Consider the following 23,136-nt stretch of genomic DNA (forward strand, 5'->3'; position numbering starts at 1 on the left):
CTCATTTCCAAACCACTAGCGCGTGGTCTGCACGCGCCACTACTAGTGCACGGAAAGACTGTTGCTCTGCCACAACAAATTTGTCCTTCTGATGCTGGGATTCCTACTATGTTATTGATTTCCCTAACCGATGATATTGAAAAAGGGATTATGAATCTCTCCAAAAAATATCTCATGACAACTGACTGCAGTGCACCTACTTACACTGCTTCCAGGGGTGGCTTGGAGTGAGAAACTAATATTTTAATGTTTGCTTGGAGTGATAAATTAGTATTTTAATGTTTGGTAAATCAATTGTAGTTCTCCATATTTGGCCAACCAATATAGCAAAATCTAAATTATTTTAGATTTGCCATTTAAATCAATTATGCAAATTTTAGTTAACATTCTCATTTGGCCAAGCCAATGAAGATGCTCTAACAAGTCAATGAATAAGCTGCATATCGAGGGGGCATTATCTGAGCAGGCAGGGACTCCGACAACCAACTTCTAGAGGAAACCAGTTATCATTATTGTTAATGCCAAAAATTGCACAACAAGCCGGAATAGAGGAAAGAGTCATCCCCGACCCACGAGGTTGATTCAGGCTTCGATACAGTACTCTTTGCGTTCATCCATGAAATAAATAATAAATAAGCAAATAAAAATAAATAAAAGAGGGACACATGAATGTACGTGGTTCGGCATAAAAGCCTACGTCCACGGCTTGTTAGGGCAAAATCTACTATATCAGGTGATGATTTTACAATGTCTCATGGCCTCACATATCGCTCAATACAATGAGAGAATTTAGTCTCAAGAGAGTCCCTCTAGGGAATTGGTGAAGAGTGCTTGGAGTGAGCCTGTTAGATTTGTGGAGGAGCTGCTCCATATATAGAAGTTATTTCCTTGGAGTAATAGAGCTCAATTTACCTTGTGAAACCTTTTTTATTTTGAGTCTAAGTCTTGTAAAGCATTTTCCTTTTAGGAGTCTGAGCTAATTTCTTTGTCTTATCTCTTTCCTGCCTTATCTCTTGGATTTATCTCTTCCCTTAGTGATAGGTTTCCAAAGGGTTTGACCCAGTCAATTCAATTCCTAACAATTATTGTTGTAAGAATGGCCGATAATGTCGTAGTGGCTTTGTTTGAAAGTTGTTTTTTTTATATTTTGTTCATGTCCAGGTTTTCAAAAACTATTTCATTGTGTTACTATTTGGGAGATAATAATTTGTTTTAGATATGATTAGGGAGTGGAAAAACGTCATTTCTTAATAGGCTGGTTTGCCACACCCAGTCTTCCAACATTAGGGGTTATGTGATGAACCTTGACCCTGCTGTGATGACCCTCACATTTAGCGCTAACATTGATATAAGAGACACTGTGAAGAACAAGGAAGTGATGAAACAGTTCAACCTAGGACCTAATGGTGGAATTTTGACATCACTCAACTTGTTTGCTACAAAGTTTGATGAGGTAAAGATTGCATTTCAAATATATGGTTTAATGTACATTAATGTCGTAATTGCTTATTCTTTTCAGTTTCACCTCTGGTTTTGATGAGGCCAGATGAGACCATGGCTCTATGACCTCTAGGTGGTCTAGCAACTTTTTCAGTGTCCTATCTGGACTATATCACAATTGCAAAGATTCTAGGATAAGTGGTTAGGTTGCAATTGGCTAGTTTAAGCATATAGACTATGCATTTGAAACAATATCAAAGTGATACAAACAAAAAAAAACATTATCAAAGTGATTGCATATTCTGAGTAGTTTTCAGTTATGTATACCATGTAGCCATAGGATCTTCTTATTTCTTGGTTTATTCTCTCGCTTCAACTCTTATCTCTGATTTGTTATCTTATTCATTTTCACCAAGTATTTATATGTATAATGATATTTATAATTCCCAACAGGTTATTTCTGTTATTGAGAGGCGAGCAGATCAACTTGATTATGTTTTTGTGGATACTCCTGGTCAAATTGAAATATTCACTTGGTCTGCTTCTGGTGCTATCATTACAGAAGCTTTTGCTTCAACCTTTCCTACTGTTATTGCTTATGTAATCGATACACCTCGTTCATCAAGTCCAGTGACTTTCATGAGCAATATGTTATATGCTTGTAGTATACTTAACAAAACAAGGTTGCCTGTTGTGCTGGTATTCAACAAGACTGATGAGGCTAAACATCAATTTGCCTTGTAGGTATGATTTTAATTGACCCTTGATGTGAATGTGTTATAGTGGAGTAATATTGTTTACTACATTCTGTTGTCTGTTTGACTTGCATATAGGTTTCCCTTTGTATTTATTTCCTTGTCTTGGATGCTGATGTGCATGTAGTGGATAGAGGACTTTGAGGCATTTCAAACAGCGGTAAGCTCAGATGAGTCATACACATCAACTTTGAGTTAGAGCCTTTGTCTTGTGCTGAATGAGTTCTACAAGAATTTATGAATTGTTGGAGTGTATGCTGTTTCTAGTGCTGGAATGGAGGAATTATTTAAGGCCACTGATGCAAGTGTAGAGGAATACATGGAAAACTATAAGTATTGGTTCAACTTGAAAAATATTTTCTTGTCTCTCTCTTTCTCTCTCTCATATTAAATAGTCAAATTTCTATTAATTGTGCTGCTCATTCTTGTATGTGTAGGGCTGATCTTGACAAGAGACGGGCTGAGAAGCAACGCTTGGAGGAAGAACGCAAGAAGGAAAACGTGGATAAATTGAAGAAGGATATGGAAAAATCAAGGGGAGAAACTGTCGTCTTGAACACTAGTCTGAAGAACAAAAAAGACAAGAATAAGACTGTGATGGATGAAGAAGATGAAGAAATAGAAGGGGAAGATGATGATGACTATGAGGGGTTTATTGAAGAGGAAGATGTTATCGATGAGGATGAAGATGAAGAAGTTGCTAGATTCTCCTTTTAGGACACCTTCTATTCCAATGTAGTTTTATTGAAACAAAATTTTGTATAGGACCTTAACAACTAACTAAACCTCTAACTTAATGCCATATAGGATTGTGGTATTGTGTTTGCCATTTACAAGTCTGCCTAGGCAAGTTATTGAAGTTTCTGCAGTGTGATTGAGCTTTAGCTGTTGGTCTTGATTGTTAATTTTTTTTTTTTTTCTGTTTTTTCAAAACTTTTACCCCTTCAGATGTTTTTAGGAGGTAGGGGTGAGGTCATTGAATTGTGTTGCATTCTTGTGTGTATCCCATTTTTAGTAGGTGATGGTGGATGGATTAATAAAGGCAAGAAATACTAAATAGATACTTAAAGAACCATTCTTAAATTGTTCTTATTAAGGCAGCCATTCCTTAAGGAAAATTTTTCAAAAGCATGCTCACAGAACATGGTGGAACAACCAGAGGAATTACCAAAATTTGAAGCTTCTAGAAAAGAATCATGCAAGCACAAATCATAGCATTACACCTGTCTTAACTCTAGAATATTCTTACATAACTGAATGAGTGATGTGAACCATGTGATCAAAAAGATGTGATTTGTTCTCTTTCTAAAGGTTCGTATAAATATGCTAAGAAAATGTACTCCTAGTAGTGTAAAAAAACAAAGAAAGGAGAAATGAAATTTGGAACTGTCCTTGAGGCATTTTATCAAATGCCTGCCATGCACACACTTTTCTCTTTAGAATTCATTTACGTTTTCATGGTTCCAAAGCCATTATAGGACTAACGTCCATCTTCTTCATCACAAAACACCATGGCAAACCCAGAATCCTCATAAATTTCCACCTCCTCTCACCCATCCACCATCAACCCTATTATCAGCAATTCTTCTACACATTTAATTACTACTAAACTCACCATTAATAATTATCTCTTGTGGAAAACATAGATTGTACCGTTCCTTAAGGGTTACTGGCTATTTGGTTTTGTCGATAGCTCTATCAAAATGCCTCCTCCCACCATTGATAATCTACGTAACCCCAACTACACTCAATGGGTCTTGCAAGATCAGCTGATTATCTCATCAATAAATGCCTCCCTCTTCGATACTGTCCTTGCTCAAGTTCTGAACTGCTCTACTTCCCATGAGGTTTGGACCCCCTTATACAACTTGTTTTCCATTCAAAACTCTACCCATATTATGCAAACACAATTTCTTGAAGAAGGGGTCTGACTCCATCACTGCATATTTTCATAAAGCCACCTCCCTTGCTACGCCCTTGGAACTGTCGACCAACCTCTTTCATCCTCAGAATTCATCATTTATATACTAGTTGGCCTTGGCAATGGCTATGAATCACTGGCCACTTCTATAACCACTCGGTTTGATCCTCTTTCAATCCCCCAAGTGTTTAGTTATCTCCTAAATCATGAATTTAAACTTGCACATCAGACTAACTCTTTTCTCTCAGGTAGTTAACTTGCAGCATACACCACTACTCAGCAAGCCCTCCCAAGTCATTTTACGGGAAGAGGTAGAGGAAGCTTCTTTTGCGGCAAAAGAGGCAGTGGAGGTCGCATAGGAGGCTCCCCTCAATTACTTAATCAGCCTTCTAGTTGACCCGTGTGCCAGGTTTGTCAAAAACCTGGTCATACAACTATAGCTTGCTATCAAAGATTTAATCAGGCTTAAAATCAAGCCCCTACACCTCCTTCTCTCGCGGCTCATTACACATTTGTGCCCTCTACTAGTGCTATTTCCAGTGCTTGGTTCCCGGACACAGTTGCAACAAACCACGTTCACTTTTCACTGCTAATTTTGCAAATCTTAATCTGGATGCTGCTTTTTATCAAGGGTCTGACCAAGTCAATATTGGAGATGGATCAACTCTCCCTATACAAAACATTGGATCTGCACGTTGCACTCTCCCTTTGGCAAATTTCTTCTTCACAAACTCTTTCATGTTCCTTCTATTACTCGAAATTTACTTTTCGTCCGTTAATTCTGCATTGATAATTCTGTTTTCTTTGAATTTCACTCAATTTTTATCTTCGTGAAGGATTTGCACACTCGGGTGGCACTTCTTCAGGGCAGCGTTAGGAATGTGTTTTATAAATTGCCCATTGATGTTTCAACTATGCCGCCTCCTCAAGCTCTGATAGGTGAACATACATCCCCACAAATTTGGCACTCCCGCCTTGACCATCCCAATACTTGCACCACTACTTTGACAATCAATAAATTTCAACTTCTTGTTACAAACAGTGGTCGACTTGCTCCTTGCTCTAAATGTCCTTAAGCAAAGTCTCACTCTCTACCTCATCTCTCATCCACATCTCAGTCAAGCAAGCCTTTTAATCTTTTATTTCTTGATGTTTGGAAACTGGCATCTGTGCTTTCATCCACTGGTTGTCCTTTTTATTTGTCCATAGTTGATATTTTTCTAAATATATTTGGTTGTTTCTTCTTCAATCCAAATTAAACGTGTCTACTATTTTCTTAGCCTTCCTACAATTTGGTAATAATTTTTTCTCTTCTTATGTTGCTTTGGTTCAAATCGACTGGGGTGGAAAATTTTTCTCACTCCATAAAATTTTTCAATCCACTGGTGTTAATCATCAAGTGATGTGTCCCTACTCACTTGCCCAAAACGGCACCGTTGAATGATGACATCGACATATTGTCGAGACCGGACTTTCTCTCTTAGCCCATGCGTTTGTCGCACAAAAATATTGGGCCGAGCCTTTTTGACTTCTATCTTTCTTATAGACCGAATGCCTACACCAGTGCTTAATCACATGCCCCCTTTTCAAAAAAAAAAATTCTTCATCCTCGAGATTACAAATTTCTTCGTACATTTGGATGTCAATGTTGGCCCAATTAGCGACCATTCAATTGTCACAAGTTGGACTTTCGATCTAAACCATGTGTCTTCATGGGCTACAGCCCAAATCATAAAGGGTATCTTTGTTTACATCTTCCTACGGGACGAACTTACATCTCATGGGATGTACAATTTCAAGAAACTTTTTTTTCATTCTCTACAGTTCAACCCACTAGCCCAGCCCCTTTAAATCCACAAGCTTGTGAGCCTATTGGTTTTTCCCCACTTCCGCACTCTGACTCTCCCTTAAATCCAACCTTTATTCCCTGTTTCGACCACACTCCCGCTTCTTCCTCTTCTGGCCTTCTCTCCAAGCCCCAACCCACTTCACCACATGCATCCATTAATTCGACGCAACCACAGCTACCCTCCTCACCAAACCCAACTCAGATACCCACTACTTCTGCTAGGTCATCTTCATCATACGATAATTCCTCAGCGCCACAACTCACCTCTTCACTCATCCCTTCTCTACACCACTAAAACCATCTCTCTATCTCACTACCTTGGCTTCATCCTCCAAACCAAAAGAACCCACTTCCTTCACTGAGACTTCCAAATATCCTGAATGGAGAGTTGCCATGGCTTCTGAATTTGAAGCCGTCCTCCATAACCAGACATGAGATTTAATTCCATTCTCCTCTAAACTTAATATTCTCGGATCCAAGTGGGTCCTCAAGAACAAGAGGCATGCTGATGGTTCTCTTGAGCATCGCAAGCCCACCTTGTCGCCAAATGATTTTATCAGCAAGCCAGGGTTGATTTCACAGAAACCTATATCACTATTGTTAAACCCATTACAATCCGGCTTCTTCTTTCCATTGTTGTCTCCTCTGGTTGGCCATTGCATCAGTTGGACATTCAGAATGCCTTCCTACACGGTGACTTGGAGGAGGATGTCTACATGCATCAGCCGCCAGGCTTTGCAAATCTCGATTACCCTACACATGTCTATAAGTTGTGTAAATTGATCTATGGACTTAAACAATCCCTCGGGCTTGGTTCTTTAAATTAAGTAATAAATTTTTATCTCTCGGTTTTCGTGCTTCTAAGTCTAATTCATCTCTATTTATTTTCTGCAATTCCACTGATTTCATCTATGTTTTTATCTATGTAGATGACATTATAGTTACTGGTTCTAGTGCTTCATTTATATATGATTTTCTTGATGCTCTATGTGTTTTCTTTCCAATCAAGGACTTAGGCTCATTACACTATTTTTAAGGGATTGAAATTCATAGAAACTCTCATGGTTTGTTCATGTCCCAATCTAAATACATATCTGATTTACTTAAACGCACTAACATGCAAAACTCTAAGTCAGTTTCCACTCCCATGTCATCATCCGTCAAGCTCATTGCTTTAGATGGATCCTCAGCTTTACTATAGCATTGTAGGGAGTTTACAATATCTAGGTTTTACACGACTAGACATCTCCTTTGTTATAAATAAAGTTTTTCAATTTATGCATTATCCTCGAACTCCTTATTGGCAAGCTATTAAACGTATTCTTCGGTATTTGCGGCTCACTTCACACTTTGGTCTTCATTTCTTTGTTTCTTCTTCTTTCTCTTTCTCTGCCTTTTCAGATGCTGACTGGTCTGGTTGCCCTGATGATTGCAAATCCATCGGCGGATTTTGTGCCTATTTTGGATCATATCTTATATCTTGGGAGTCTAAGAAGCAACCCATGATTGCTAGATCTTCCATTGAAGCTAAATACAAGACAATTGCTAACATCACATGTGAATTACTTTGGTTACAATCATTACTTAGTGAACTTTATATTATTTTTTTTTGCCTGATCCCCCTACACTTTGGTGTGATAATCTTTGTACAACTTACTTATCTATAAACCCTGTTTTACATTCTCGTACTAAGCATGTTGAACTTGACAATCACTTTGTGCGAGATCGTGAGGTTGCAAAAGCTCTTAAAGTTTCATTCATCTCAAGCAAAGATCAACTCATTGATATATTCACAAAGTCTCTCTCTACTGCTCGCTTTAATTTACTTCGATCAACCTCATAATCTCTCAGGTGCCGCTTGACTCGCGAGGGGCTATTAAGGCAGCCATTCCTCAAGAAGAAAATACATCAAATGCATGCTCACAGAACATGATGGAACTACTAGATGAATTATCAAAATTTGAAGCTTTTAGAAAAGAATCTTGCAAGCACACCTGTCTTAGCTCTAGAATATTGTTACGTAATCGAATGGGTGATATGAACCAAGTGATAAAAAAGATTGTGATTTGTTTTCCCTTTCTAAAGGTATGCTGAGAAAATGTAGTACTCGTAGTGTACAAAAACACGGAAAGGAGAAATGAAAACTGGAACTGTCCTTGAGACATTTTATCAAATATCTGCCGTGCACACACTTTTCTCTTTAGAATTCATTTACGTTTTCAGTTCTGAACATGAATTTATATTGATTTTAATTCTATTTTTGATGAGAGGAAGAGCAAACTTGTAAATAAAACTTCCCAGAATGTGGAATGAATGAGCAGAAAGTGCTAAAAACTTGCAAATTATAAGGTCGTGTTAATTGACAATATCTTCTCACCGCACCGCAAATGCATGAGATTCCCATTAATAATTAATTTCATTATTCTGCCTTTAACAATGAATTGGATTCCTTTATTATTGTGGGACCTATTGCAACGTTAAACACCGTGACGTTGATTCCCCCCTTTTTGTGGATCAATCAATGACAATGCCCATCTGATCGTTACGTGTAAAAACTTCCCACATTTGGGCCACTTTCTTAGAAAAAGGAATAGTTGATTATTTTTTTTTCTATTTATTTATTTAGATTATTTATAATAATTACAAAACTGAAGAACTAGAATGAAAATAAAATTTTCCGAATTTTTTTTAGAGAAATGATATCTGTAAATTAATTTTCAGTGAAAGTATAATGATTTGATTTGATCGTGTCAAACTGTTAAAAGATTTGTCCGGGAGCTAATCCGTTAATTAAGATTGACCATGACCAAACTAATTTCATTAATTAATTAATTAATTATTAACATTTTTATAAGCGTATAGAATTTAACATTATCCAAATTAATTGCTGTTCATCTTCTTCATCCGAATCAAAATCCCCAACAAAAAGCCAAGATTCTCCAGATACACACAAAAAGTAGTAGCTTTCCATCTCGTGCTGGCACTGATCTCCGAGTTAGTTCTACGATTACAATCAACTAATGGCGAAGCAGCACGATGGGCTCCCGATACCGGTGTTTTCATCACTGGAGCCTGTCTACGGCGACGGCTCCCCGCTCGAGGAGGCCCAGCTTCGATTTGACAATCTCAAGTCCAAGTTTCTCGAGGTTTTCGGCCATCCTCCTCTCGTCTTTGCTCGCTCTCCAGGTTAGCTGCCTCTCTTCCTCTCCTTTAATATCTGCTTTTGGTTGCCGAGGAAGTCTTTTGGTTCCGAAAACGGATTTCACGAGTTGCTCGCTAATGATGAAACTCTTTGGGAAATAAAATCTTCTTTTTCCTGAATCTTAGATTGTTGGAAATTTTTCTCACACTGTTCTTTTGATGCAATGCGGACTTATTATCATAAACTATTTTTATTTCCGTTGATTTTTGGATTTATAGAGTCTTGATGATAGATTGAGAACCGGACTGTTAGTGATTGATTTCCTGCATGCAGGAAGAGTGAACTTGATCGGAGAGCACATTGACTACGAAGGTTACTCGGTGCTGCCGATGGCAATACGGCAAGACACGATAGTGGCAATCCGAAAGCACGATGACGGAGACGCAGAAAAGGTTCTCAGAATTGCTAATGTCAATGATAAGTACACCATGTGCACGTATCCCGCTGATCCTGACCAGGTAAACGAATAATGCTCATAATATATTGTTACTCCGATTGAGTTTGTAGCTACAATCCTATCCCTTGGTGTGTGCGCATTATATCTTTGGCATTTTGGACTCGATAATTTAAATTGGAATTGTTGATGTTACTTCGTCCCTCTAAGATTGCATCCGTTGTGATTTGCTGCCTCGTAATTCCCGGCTAAGATTGAGGTTAAAACCATTGTTATGCTGTTAAAAGTTCAGATCTCATAGTACATTATAGTGATTGGATTGGTTGTTGCTAGAGTTCCGTTTTATCTTTAGAAACTCAATCTTTGCTTTCCACCATGTCACTTGTAGTCCATGTCCACCTCTATAAAAATCTAAATTTCATATCAAAATTTTTGACATTGTTTATTGTGCAGGAAATTAACTTGAAGGATCACAAGTGGGGCCATTATTTTATTTGTGGGTGAGAAATGAAAGACTGTACTTCTAGATATATTCTCTCTGTGACTGCGTTCTATGTTAATGTCACTCTTCTGAATTCAATGATTAATTCTTAAATTAAAACTTGTTAGATAAACCCTCTGTAGAAGTTCATGAACTAAATGCAAAACTGAATTGATGTTGTGCTGCGGTTTTGCCTCAAATAACCTTGAAAATATAATGCATGTTTGCTTTGAATTTAACCTAATTTAGTTCCCCTAGTCTGACTCATCACTTGCAAGAACTTCACCTGTTTCGAAGTTGTTCAAAGAGAGCTCCTTCGCATGGTAGAAGGGCAATCAAATTTAAAGTAGTTTCTAAAATCAAAAGTTAATGTATGTGAAGACTGGACTTTTTATTATTCCATATCTCTTCAATGACAATTTCTCTTTGCATTAATTTCTATAAACATGTACAAATTATCAATTAGCAACTACTTTACTTCTCAGCAGAAAATGATGGTCTTTATTCTCCAGGTACAAAGGCTATTATGAATATGCTAAATTAAAAGGAGTTAATGCTGGTTCACCAGTTGGACTTGATGTTCTTGTGGATGGAACAGTTCCTACAGGTGCATTTCCCATTATTCACCCAGAATGGCATTGGCCATGATGTTCAATTGAAGTTGATTTGTTTGCCATGTTTTTACTAGGACAATATTGTTATTGTTTACCTGCATACTAGTGTCAATTCGGGGTTCTATTTTTTTTTCCTTTAATTTAGGATCTGGATTATCAAGCTCTGCGGCATTTGTTTGCTCTTCCACAATTGCTATCATGGCTGCTTTTGATGTGAACTTCCCAAAGGTACATATTAACCATTATTTCAACAATTGTATATTTTGGAATCTCCTTGTTGTCTTCAGTGGAACATTTTAGTTCAAAATCACTTATTAAATACCAAGCGGGGCATATGTACCCTTTGCTTGGAAACTCTTCCTAAAGTACATGTTCTGCATAAAGTGACCTATTTTGTGGAAAATTGTAATGATAGATAGAGGGTTCTCTCTCTTCCCCTCTTATGCCTTTACAACAGCATAAACAAACGATCATTTTAATTTGGAGTGCATCTGACTTATAGTAAAGAATTTATTTGTCTTTTAAGTACTTGCATTTTTACTTGTATTTACATAGGCTGTGCATTTATTACTTGAACTTGGGGATGCAACATTGTCAAAGTTTGCAATTCATTTTCCTGAGCTACGGTGTCAAACTTGTAACTGATTTCAAGCATACATTACTCATGTGGAATTTAGCCAATAAAATTATCTTGAAATCATTAGTACTATAATTAAGATGGAAAATCCTGCTTGTTCTGTACCGCTGGTAAACATTTTACTCCTATTTGTCTGTTTATTCGTTAAACCCTTTCAGATCCTAACATATGTTTCTATTTTAACAGAAAGAAATTGCCCAACTTACATGTGAATGTGAACGACACATTGGAACGCAATCTGGCGGAATGGATCAGGTAATACATTTTTTGTTTTGTAATGATTAATTCTGTTCTAATTTTCTGCATTGACCATCAAATATCTCTGATTATTAGTTGATTTTTTGCCTGTCAAATGGAGACCTACTTGCATTGGTATAGTTTAATCTCCCTAACCAACCGGTCCTTCTTCACGTGGCAGGCAATCTCTGTAATGGCCAAATCTGGGTTTGCGGAGTTGATTGATTTCAACCCTATTCAAGCTACTGATGTGGAACTTCCTGCTGGTGGGATTTTTGTAGTAGCCCATTCTCTGGCAGAATCTCAGAAAGCAGTCACAGCTGCTACAAATTACAATAACAGGGTTGTTGAATGCCGGCTGGCTGCTGTAAGTCTCAGTTTTTCGTATATACTTGAACATGAAATATTCATAAATCTGCCTCGCTGTCCCTTATATTTGATTTCAGTATGCCCGCTTTGGTTTTCGTATTATGATTTTCAAGACACTTGCCAATTACTTTTCAACCAAGTTGGAAGGAGATGGGCTGCTAAAGGGAAATATTGAGGAGTTTTGCTTCAAATTTTTTTTTTTTCATGAGTGCAAGAGCTAAAGTTTTGAGTTAATGATCTAAGTGAATGTATAATCACTTGAAGATACCATTATTCTAACTGAAGAAACTCAACTTTCTTTTTCTGAAAAAAGAGATATATGGTTAACTGGCTTGCAAATTGCAAGGGTAACAACTTTTTTTCTTTCATACATCATCTCTATATGGATGATTTGATCTATCAAATAGAGAATCATTCTGTGTGCTGTCAAACTTCTTCAGATTGTGCTTGGTATAAAGCTGGGAATGAAACCAAAAGAGGCAGTATCAAATGTGAAAACACTTTCGGATGTTGAGGGGTTGTGCGTGTCATTTGCCCGTGATCATGGATCTTCTGATCCTGTCCTTGCTGTCAAGGTATTTCTTTTGCCTATCTACAACAACATTTGGAATTATGCTATGACAAACTGATCATGGGGTGATACATGTTTGTTGGATATTCTGGATTTATATTTAAACTCCTGTCTTTCATTAGAAATTCCTGAAAGAGGAACCATATACGGCTGAAGAGATTGAAATAATCATGGAGGAAAAGCTTCCATCAGTTTTTGGCAATTCTCCAACTTCTCTCGATGTGTTGAAAGCTGCCAAGAACTTTAAGTTGCATCAGGTACATTCTTGTTTGTATTTCATAGATGGACAGCTACTTTTAACCCATTTCATAGCTAAACTATGATTTGAAATTTATGAATCTTTCATGTTCTTATTTTCCATTTTTTTTTATTTTCTTTAATTATTATTAAAACTGGTTTAAAATGGAGGCAGACCTTCTGAATGCCTGAATATAATGAGGAGTTGTTGGGCAGCACTTGCTAAGGTTACCTTCATACTGCCCTAAGCTTTCTCAATCACCAATCTACATCACAAGCTCATGATTTTCCTTGTTTGGGAGAGGTAGAATAATTCTGAGAGTAGCTTTCTTGTTCTAAGAGTTCCCTCAGATATAATTATGTTATGTCCCATACCAGCATTGTAGTATTAACAAGTATTTAGGAAATTTAGAATTAACTTTCACAAATGGTTAACCATTTCGCATTCAATTCTTAATAATTCAGAAGTCAAACTTTAATCTTACTACATTCTTATTTTAAGATTTGGTGCCTTTTGCAAATTTTTATTTTATTTTTACTACAAAGGAGAACGTAAGACATTCAGAGTAAATCATGTATGCTTTTGTTTGGAAATATCTTTTTTTCTTTATTCCCCCTTTTGAGTAGCATTTGTTGTCATGCAGTCCAATCATTAGCAAGTGATTTCTTTGTCCATTTCTGATTCAAGATGTTATTTCTTTATGATAAACTTATCTTTTAGCGAGCTGCTCATGTGTATTCTGAGGCCAGGCGAGTATATGCCTTTAAGGACGCTGTGGCATCAGAGTTAAGGTCAGTTATATCTAATTGATCCTAGCTTCTTTGTTTTTTTTTGGCGCTCAGTCATAAATGCTCCTTTTTCTTTCAAGTATCAATCAAATTGAGCATTGTTAAATTATAACAGATAAATGAATCAAATTACTTGAGAAAAAAAATAATCTAATTTTGGACTGCACATGCTCTATGCTCAGGAAACTCGCAAAGCCTAGACCTATTGATTGTTACTTCTTTAATTAGAGTTTTGAAATTTTTGGTTCTTAATCCTTTCTCAAGTATGGTAAATGCCCAGAAAAGGAGGGTTGTGGCATGTTGACGTCCGCATTATACATGGTCATCATTATATGTGCATTCTATGTTCCTGGTTGTTATGTTGATGAAATGTGTCTCCATTCGGTTGCTCCAATATGAATTTTGAGTATTATGAACTAGGTTGGGAATTGGGAACCGAAATTTAGTTATTGATTGAAGCTCTGCCCAAGAGAACTTTGCAATGTGGCTGATTGTAGTTTTCACTATTATTTTCTTCTCAGTCAATCTAAGTTTCTGCCTTTTAAAATAGATGTATATGTTGCAGAACCTTCTTATTTTATCATCTAAGTCCTAGTTTCTCGAGACTAAGTTTCAATTAATTGTTCTTGCAGTGAGGAGGACAAGCTGAAGAAGCTTGGTGACCTTATGAACGAGAGCCATTACAGCTGTAGTGTTTTGTACGAATGCAGGTACAAATGTTCAAAATTGGCTTCCAGAATGTGCATGCACTTTCACTAGTTCCTCATCATTAGTGAGAAACCACATAAAAAAGACGCAAAGGTCCATATAAATATGCAGCTTGCATCTACTGGCTACATGCTTTGTGTAACAAATTTTCCTTTATAAATATTGCACATTTGATGTTTTTATTTGGAAAAATGAAGCATTTTATGAGATTCTCATACTTCTTTTTGGCATTGCAACCTATATAATTATTGAAAGAAAAGCATTCTAAATCTAGCATAAATGCATCTACTCTGCAGTAGCTATTCCTTTAACAAATATGCCCGGCCTGGCTCACGTTTTACATTCGTGTTAAATTTTTCTTGTTTTTCTTAATCTTAACTAGCTGTCCTGAGCTGGAAGAACTTGTAAATTTATGTCGGGAACACGGTGCCTTTGGGGCAAGACTTACAGGAGCTGGATGGGGTGGTTGTTCAGTCGCTTTGGTGAAAGAGAGCATTGTCCCACAGTTTATCCTCAATTTGAAGGTTAGTCTTCTATTGTTCCTGGATTGGAAAGTTATCCATACATTATTGGAATAAACAATTGATGAATGTCCGTGCAACTTGTATTCGTATTTGTATCAGGAACGATTCTACCAGTTAAGGATTGACAAAGGGATCATTAACAAGAACGATCTTGGCCTGTATGTTTTTGCTTCCAAGCCGTCAAGTGGTGCTGCCATCTTCAAGTTTTAGTATGTGTCACTTGCTCGCCCTTCTGCTGTTATTGGGTAGAGAAACAGCAACTTCTGCCATTAACTTGTGCCGAGAAACCTCGTAAAGAATCTCGGTTAGTTGAATAAAATCTAACGACATAATTTTAGAATTTTTTTGTGGAATGGACTTTTATCGACGTCCTTGTCACAAATCCTAAGGTTGGCCGAAAATAAACAAGGATACGGCCTAGAGTTCGTTGGCTGTGAAAGGAAATTACCATTGATACCAAATTCTGCCCATTTCAGCAGAGCTACTCGATTACAATATTTCATTGCTTAATGACAGACCCGGGCGATGTGCGTGCCGATTAGTGTTCAATAGTATGAGTGGATGTGAGCAAAAGAATCATTGTTTTGCCCTGTCCGAAAATTGCCGGGTCTTCTCGCTAGAAGTAGAGACAAAAAAGCCGGTTCAGGATATTTCCTCAATCCGTCGTGATGGTCCACTAATTAAAATGGGTTTCAATCTGCATGTGTATTATGGCCAACATGGATTTTTGTTATCGAATCTCACGTGGTTTTGCACCCTGCAATCTTTAATGTTTAGTTGGGCGGGCCCAAGCTGACCACTTTCTCAGTTTATGAAAAATTTGAGATTTGAAAATGTTAAGAGGTGGTGTATGCATCATTGATTTAGATCTAGTTTTTAAGAATATGCTATTATTCCAATTTTCGTTGATTGAAACAATAACATTTTGGTAGTTTAGGTGCACATAAAATAATAGAGAATAGAAGCGTGTACAAAAGGGAAAGTATTGGACTTGTAAACTGTATAAAAAAGAATGTAGGCATGAAGCATTGATGACACTAACGGAGGAGAAGTAGTCAGCATTGATGACAGCAAGAGGCCCTCTCCAAGTGGGGTTGCATGGAGGGAATTCTAACCCATGCGCGAGTATACTAATAACGATAATATCAAAGTTCGAGCTTTCGGCAGCTTAATGAAAGCCCAAGGTGTTAGATGCTTTGAACGAATGAATCATATGGGAGGCATGAGCTCCAGCTTAATGTATTCAAAAGTTTTGTTTTCTTGGATTGTTAGATGACGAGGGAAAGGACACATTCAACCCAATAATACTTATAAACAATCAAGTCATTCGGGTGAGGTGATGCAAAGGAGATGTTGAGAATTGACCGTTATGCTGACCAATTCTCTCAACAAATAAATACGTTATTCTTTTAAGACCTTAAACCACTATTAAGTTGATCTTTTCTAAACAAATAAGAGCTCTTCTACACATTTACTAAGAGAAAAAAAAAAAAAAAAGATTAAAAAAAAATGTGGTGTGAGGATGATGATAGAATTTTTCTACTAATAAATACAAAAAAGTAAAAGAAAGAAAGAGACCAATGATATTTTTTTTTTTTGAAATAAGAGACCAATGATATTATAGGCCATTGAAGGCACATGAAACGAATTATTTGGGACCAAATCTCACATCCGAAGTACCAAGTGGGTCCAAATTATCCTCCCACCTATGGAACATCCAAACTCGTAGAATCCTCTGAGATCTCAAACATCTTCCCTCCCGTGTGGAGTCGGTGCCCTTGTGGATTTGGTCCCCATCCACCCATTGATATTATATGATACGTCTAACTCTGTCTCTATCTCTATCTCTTCAGCTACTGTAATAGGTTAAGCCAACCCAAGTCCATTTTATTATCCGAGGATATATATATGTTTTCATTAAAATAAATAGAAAAAAAAAAAGAGAGAGAGAGAGAGAAAAACATGCAGTTTAGTGTTAATTTTGGTGGGCAGTCACAATCCATAGAAAAAGTAGATATTCTACCTTTATAAGCTCAGAAGAAAGTGACTTTGTGATTTGTAGTAATTAATTGACCGTCATTTGGTTTATGATTTAGTGGGTTTTAAAAGCCTAACGAAAGGAATTAGTCCTCTCCTTCCTTTTTTTTTTCTTTTTTTGTCCCTTTCTCTTCAAAAATATAAACGTTGGATTCTTCCCGTTAGATGTTAACCTTTGACTAATAATGCCGTTTAGACTTCTGACGATATCAACCCAAACGTTTAATTTTCATTACACATTTACCGTTTTCGGTCGTAAAAAGGACACTCACATAAATAGTAGATTTACTGTTAATGTGAGGGCCTATTTTTCTCACTTTTATACATACGAGGAATGTTGGAGATAATTATAAATTTTATAATATCTGCGTACTTCTTTTAAAAAATAATAAAATTTATAATTAAAAAATAAATTTTATTATGTAAATTTTATATTTACTCATTTTTTTTTTAAATAAATTACATCAAATATAAATATCATTTCTCATTTCATACACCAGCACAACTTTAATATTTTTCCTCCTAAAAGTAACAAATAGCCCAGGTACAATTGTATATAGATTTTCTTTTTAAAGGGAAATCTCACTCTCATTTTGAAACATTAATTTTCTAAGATAAATAAATACATTAAATACCCAATACATGTTTATAAATACATTAAGCTTTATAAACTCACTTTACATATATTTCATTTTCTCAATTAAGATCTTAATATTTGTAAGTATGCTATAAAATATCTTAATGTGTTGTGTTAGAGTCATCTTGAATTTCTTTTATTTTCATTGACATTGGATGTTCGGTACAAAATTTTAATTGATCTTGAGGGTGTATAAACACTCTTCAAGAGTGACTCGTCTTGAATTTCAAATCGCAAGAGTTGCTGTAAATAGTAAATATATTAGGTCCACGTTTTTTCTTCTTGATAAAATATGCATTCACGATTAGAAATATGGAATGGCAAATTTCTTATTAGGTGTAGCCACTTCCCAATCATGTTATTGGGTTCTTTTTTTCCTAGGTAGGGTTTTTAAAAGTTTTCTTAAATTAAAGTGACTAGCTTTTATTTGGCTAGAAGTTTTTAACTTGGGCAAAAAGGGCTCAGGTTTATTTAAGTGATATTTGGATAATGATTTGAGATGAGATGAGATGAAATGAGATGAGATGAGTTGAAATGTAAATTAAAAGTTGTATAAAATATTATTTTTTTAATATTATTATTGTTATAAAATTTGAAAAAAAATGAATTTTTTATCATATTTTATGTAAAAATTTATAAAAATTGTAATGATAAGATGGAATGAGTTTAGATAAACTCTCAATCATTTTGCCACAATAACATAAAATAAAATGATAAATTTCAAATATATTTTTTTATGGTTGACATCCAAAGAATTTTTCATGACTCCTTATGGAAGTTAATAATAATAACTTTGTACATATTTTATTAGATATCTTAAATCAAATATCCTCACATTAAAAGTAAATTATTAAAAATAAAAAATTATTCTCATCAACTACTATTTATCACTCTACACCTTATAAAAAATATCCTAATATGTTATAAAAAAGATAATAGTGATTGATGCATATGATTACACGTTAAAAATATATTTACAATTGTACTCAACCCAAAGAAATAATAATATTTAAAACTTTGAAAGTTTATAATTTTTTGGGTATTTAAAAAGTATAATATTAGGTACAATAGGAAGATCCTAAAAACCAAAATGTGTGGTTATTAAAAAAAAAATAAAAGAAAAAAAAATGTGAAGAAGTAGAAACTACAAAGAGGAATGGCAAAAAGTGAATTTAGAACAAGTGTCGGTGAAGCTTATCTGATCACAACATCACGTAGTGTATTTTAGTATTACTTATCTAAAAAAACTAATAGTGCAATAATAACAGAAGACAGTTGTTAAATCTTAGATTCTGAGAAAACAATGTAGTCTAGCACTTTCCCGGCCCTCCTTCCCCTATGCCTATGGCCTAAACCCCTCGTGGCTTCTCCTCTCTCTCTCTCTCTCTCTCTCTGCAGATTACGCTTCCGTTTTCTACGGTGGCATTTTCTCATCAGGCATCGGATCTGGGGTTATTTCGCTTTGTGTTAAAGGTATTCACTTTTCCGTTTCATTCTTCAAAATGCTTCTTATTTGTTTTTATTGATTGATTTATTATGTTTTTCTATATTTTGGCTTTGGTTTGCGCTGAATATTAACTACGTTCGTTGCATTGCAACTATATACGGGTTCTGATGGGTGGGTTGATTTGTAATATCTCGTGGGTTTGATTGATTGTGGGATTATATACTTTAGTGTTGCTTCGCCAATCGTTTTTTTTTTTTTTTTTTTTTTGCCATTTTTTAATCCACTTTTGTTATACCCCGTATTTGTTATTTGCTTTATTTTCAAGGATTCTCATATTGGTTATGGCTTTATTTTCCAACATTTCATTGGTCTGTTTTGGTGTTTTGAAATCACCACAAGAGTTATATGTAATTGTTTTCAGATGATAGTTGATTGATATTTTTCTGTCGCATCAATAATTGCAGGGTTCTGTTCATTGTTGGGATTGTTCTTATTGTGGAGATAGGCATTTGGGTAGAATTCACCGGGAAAAGACATGGGGGAATTGTTATCTTTCTGTTGATTATCACTCGAAAGTCAGTCAGCTCGCGCAAAACAAGTTAAACTGCAATAGTGAAGATTTCTGGCCTTGATTGTGACTCAAGTTGGAAATGTTCTTTACTTAATGAAGGTAGATTCAGTTGTGATCACTTTTGGCACAAGAAGTTAATATATATTGCGGAGAGGCAATTTGTGTTATGGGTTGACTTCAAAGACTAAAGTTTTTGGTGGTCTTCTGGGGATATTGTGGATTCTGCCATTTGGAGTGTGTGGAGAAGAAAAATAATTAGATTTGGTTTGTGGGTTTGAAATGGATCATATGACTCCGAGAGAGAGAGATTTTGAAGGTGATATTGAGAGTGGGCTCACAGTTAGTGAAGAAGAATCGATCAAAGTTCCTGCTTTGGGTGCTACAAAGCAAGAAAGAACATTGCTCGAGAAGATTTGTGGTGGGTTCATTGATGGGCCCATCGAGAGGGAAGATAAGGAGAGTTCATGTGGCAATTTTTCAAACTCTAATGGATTTTCTCCTGAGAATGTGAGGATGGTTAGCAACGAGATATCAGAGAGGGTAGAGGCTGTAGATTATGTTAAGATAACACCAGTAAAGGATAAACGTAAAAAGTCGAGCAATAAAAAACCTCCAAAACCTCCAAGACCTCCCAGAGGTCCATCATTGGATGCAGCTGACCAGAAGCTAATCAAGGAGATCTCTGAACTTGCCATGTTGAAGAGGGCAAGGATTGAGCGAATGAAAGCCCTGAAGAAGATGAAAGCTGCTAAGTCATCATCTCCTAATAGAAGCAGCATATTTGCCATGGTGTTGACCATTCTCTTCTGTCTTGTAATAATCTTTCAAGGTAATCTTTTCTTATTGGACTTGATGTTGATTACCTTTGCATTTAGCATTGGAATTTGGTTGACTGCATGACTTGTTCCCTGTGAAGATGGATGGGTTAGATTTGACCCAACAAATTAGAGTACTATGCTGAAAGAACCAGGGAATATATCTTGTTTCTTCATTGCTACTTTTTTTTTTTTTTTTTTTGGTTTAGTGAGCTAGCAGCATAGCACTTCCTGATGATGCAAAGTGATACTTTAGATGCACCATCAATCTTCAGTAAATTCACTTAGATTTTGTATGAGAGGCCAAACATTCACTTTAGTTTTTAGAATCTTATAACGTTCCATTGCTTTAAGTTTATATCATTGTCGTGTAAATTGCTGTTTACTTGTCAAGATTTTTTTTTTTTGTATTCCTACCATTGTTTTGCGTTCTCATGAGATTTTCAATGCTGCAGGAATGTCGTCTAGTAGAAACCCACCTGTAAACTTCCAAGGGTCTCCTGTGTCAGCAGGACCGACGGACAGTGATTTGATTTCTGTTCAGTACTATGCATTTGCGTCTGCTGGTGAGCCAAATGAACCTGCTTCTTGGTCTCCCAAGTATGTATATTGTCCATATTGGCTATATAAACTATATTCCCCTCCTTATTGAAATCTCTTGTTCTTTTTGGTTTGTACTTTTGTCATTCATGAGTACAATAGTGATGAGGCAGTCCGGTAAAAATCATCTGTTATGTTGGTACCTTGCAGTTTAGTAGAGCAAATGGCTGGTTCTGATCGATCGGAAAAGTTGACGAGAGTTGCGGGATGAAAGGGAGCATAACTGAAGTGAATGCTACAGCCCTAGTTTTCATTGGAGAACAAACTTTGGAGTTGCCCTTGTAGTTCTCCCGCAAACCATTTTTCCTCACTTTTTTTTTTTTTTTTTTACATGTGACATGAATCTGAATCTTTTGGGTAAATTATCCCCTTTATTGTGTATATAAATTAAAATTGGGGGGGTGAGTCAAATTAACGTATAAGTTTTAGGAGTAATTTTTACAGGTGATGCCAAATACGTTTCACAAGTTGCTCCGTAGCAACGAACCTGGCCAAATTATGTTTGATTGAGGGTGGTTATTTTATTTATAAGCAGTTCATGTAGTATGCTCCAGAAAATATTAGGGAATCTCTCTTTTTGTTGACTGAAAAAGTGTTCTTTTCCTCTGGATGCAGTGATGGTGCTCTGGTTTTCCTATCTGATTGCAGTGTGATTATTGTTGGGTGCTCTAATTAGCATCCAAATGGTCAAAATGTGAAACAAATGAAGAGCTCTTGAGCTTAATGGTTTTTCTTTTGAGATCTTTTGGAGGTATATACCAGGTGACTCTGTGACAGAATCTTCCCAGAAAGTTTAAAGTCTCAAGTAATTCAACATAGGATGGCTCGTTTTCTAATTGTCCATGAGATCCACATGCTGAGGCAGAGAGTCTTCACACCTGGCTTCACTTGCAACTTTTAGATTTGGTTGTCGCAAATCAAATGATTGGCGAGCACCTCCTCAATTACTTAATAATTAAAAACAAAGGGTCATCCCCTCCCCGGCTATAAAGATCTTGGGTTCTCTTGTTCAGTTTGGACCAGATTATCAGTGTCTGTTGCAATCCGAGTCTTTGAATTTATTGTAAGAAAAAAGAGAAAACTTCAAATTTTTGTGCAGTAACAACGATTGAAGCTGAACCTGATAAGTCTTTTGGGAAGAGTAAAGTGAATGATTACAATTGGAGGAGTGGAAATGTGGTGTTGTAAATAAGAGAATAATAAACTTAAAAGAATTAATGAAATAATAAAAAATTTAAAATAATTTGGAAAATGTTAAGATGGTTCAGTGAGAACAAAGATAATTTGCACCATCTTTCAAGTAGTGAAAAATAAGACCTTGCAAGGTCTGAAACAGTGGACCGCTCTCTCTATCTGAAGATGAGTTCTCTCTCCTCTAGTAGTCTCTACCTTTATGAACCCCACCTAATCTCCCTTTAACCTTCTCTCTAATCCACTCTAGCATCTTCCACCAACCAATCCTCCGCAACTTTCAACCACCTCATCCTAGTAATGACAAAAGACAAATCGAACTTCGACATGCTTATTGAACAAACAAAAACTTTAACATGAGATGACATCATCTTGGTACTGGCATCTAAGATCTGAGACTGCTACAAAGATCTCAAACCATACTCTTATTGGTAAGTTGGTCTCAGCCAAAGCTCTTAACAAACATACTTTTCATTCTACTATACGTGCGTATAGGAGCTTTGTACCTAGGCTCACGATCGAAGACCTTGGAACCAATACTTTCTTTTTCAATTTTCCATCCCCACTAGAAAAGAATAGAGTGTTTCATCAAAGATATTGGAATTTTAAAAGATATCATATGGTGCTCAAAGAATGGCCTCCAGGTCTTAGTCTCTAGGAAATAAACCTTTACACTCTACTTTTTGGATCCATATCTATGGATTACCCCTCGAAATGATGACTGAAGATAACACAAGGAAAATAGGCAGAGTCCTGGGGTGTTTAATTGACATTGATCAATCTTATCTTCCCAACATGTGTGTAAGGCCTTTCTTAAGAATTAGGATGGAGATTAACGCAAATAAAGCCCTCTATGAAGGATTCACTTTGCCCAGAATTAATAAAAGTCCTGCTAAATTTAGCTTTAAATATGAGCATTTATCCGAATTTTGCTATGGATGTGGAAGACTAGGCCATCTTCAGAAGGCCTGCCCCATCTACATCAGCTCGGCTGAGGAGCCATGGTTCGGTCACTGGATGAGAGCATACCTCCAGGAACCAAGGAGCATGGCGCAACCCGAGGAACCAGCGAGGGAACCACCACAATTAGTCCCACAGTTTGAACAAATC

At 36.3% G+C, this 23,136-nt stretch overlaps 2 protein-coding genes and 1 pseudogene across 3 annotated transcripts; all 3 read left to right on the forward strand.

Annotated features, from left to right (window-relative positions):
- Positions 1 to 427: 427 nt before the first annotated feature.
- LOC109010800 lies at positions 428 to 2,912 on the forward strand (annotated as a pseudogene).
- A 5,772-nt stretch (positions 2,913 to 8,684) lies between these two features.
- On the forward strand, positions 8,685 to 15,264 carry LOC109010775 (galactokinase). Its single transcript, XM_018991687.2, has 13 exons — positions 8,685 to 9,151; positions 9,441 to 9,625; positions 10,015 to 10,061; positions 10,555 to 10,649; positions 10,802 to 10,884; positions 11,480 to 11,548; positions 11,712 to 11,897; positions 12,340 to 12,474; positions 12,593 to 12,727; positions 13,429 to 13,499; positions 14,129 to 14,206; positions 14,587 to 14,728; positions 14,828 to 15,264. The coding sequence occupies exons 1-13, from the start codon at positions 8,986 to 8,988 to the stop codon at positions 14,936 to 14,938; spliced, it is 1,503 nt and encodes a 500-aa protein (XP_018847232.1). The 5' UTR covers positions 8,685 to 8,985; the 3' UTR covers positions 14,939 to 15,264.
- A 3,392-nt stretch (positions 15,265 to 18,656) lies between these two features.
- On the forward strand, positions 18,657 to 21,945 carry LOC109010777. Of its 2 annotated transcripts, XR_004802052.1 has the most exons (5): positions 18,657 to 18,875; positions 19,314 to 20,249; positions 20,691 to 20,835; positions 20,986 to 21,116; positions 21,451 to 21,945. XR_004802052.1 is itself a non-coding variant. In XM_018991689.2 (4 exons), exons 2-4 carry the CDS (start codon positions 19,700 to 19,702, stop codon positions 21,044 to 21,046), a joined length of 756 nt encoding a protein of 251 aa, XP_018847234.1. In that variant the 5' UTR covers positions 18,657 to 18,875; positions 19,314 to 19,699; the 3' UTR covers positions 21,047 to 21,257. The 2 variants fall into 2 exon arrangements, 1 of the variants encoding a protein (XP_018847234.1); XM_018991689.2 differs by lacking the exon at positions 21,451 to 21,945 and having other exon boundaries at positions 20,986 to 21,257.
- The last annotated feature ends 1,191 nt before the right edge of the window (positions 21,946 to 23,136 follow it).

The sequence above is a fragment of the Juglans regia genome, chromosome 7 (genome assembly GCF_001411555.2).
Source record: "Juglans regia cultivar Chandler chromosome 7, Walnut 2.0, whole genome shotgun sequence".
NCBI classification, from domain to species: Eukaryota; Viridiplantae; Streptophyta; class Magnoliopsida; order Fagales; family Juglandaceae; genus Juglans; species Juglans regia.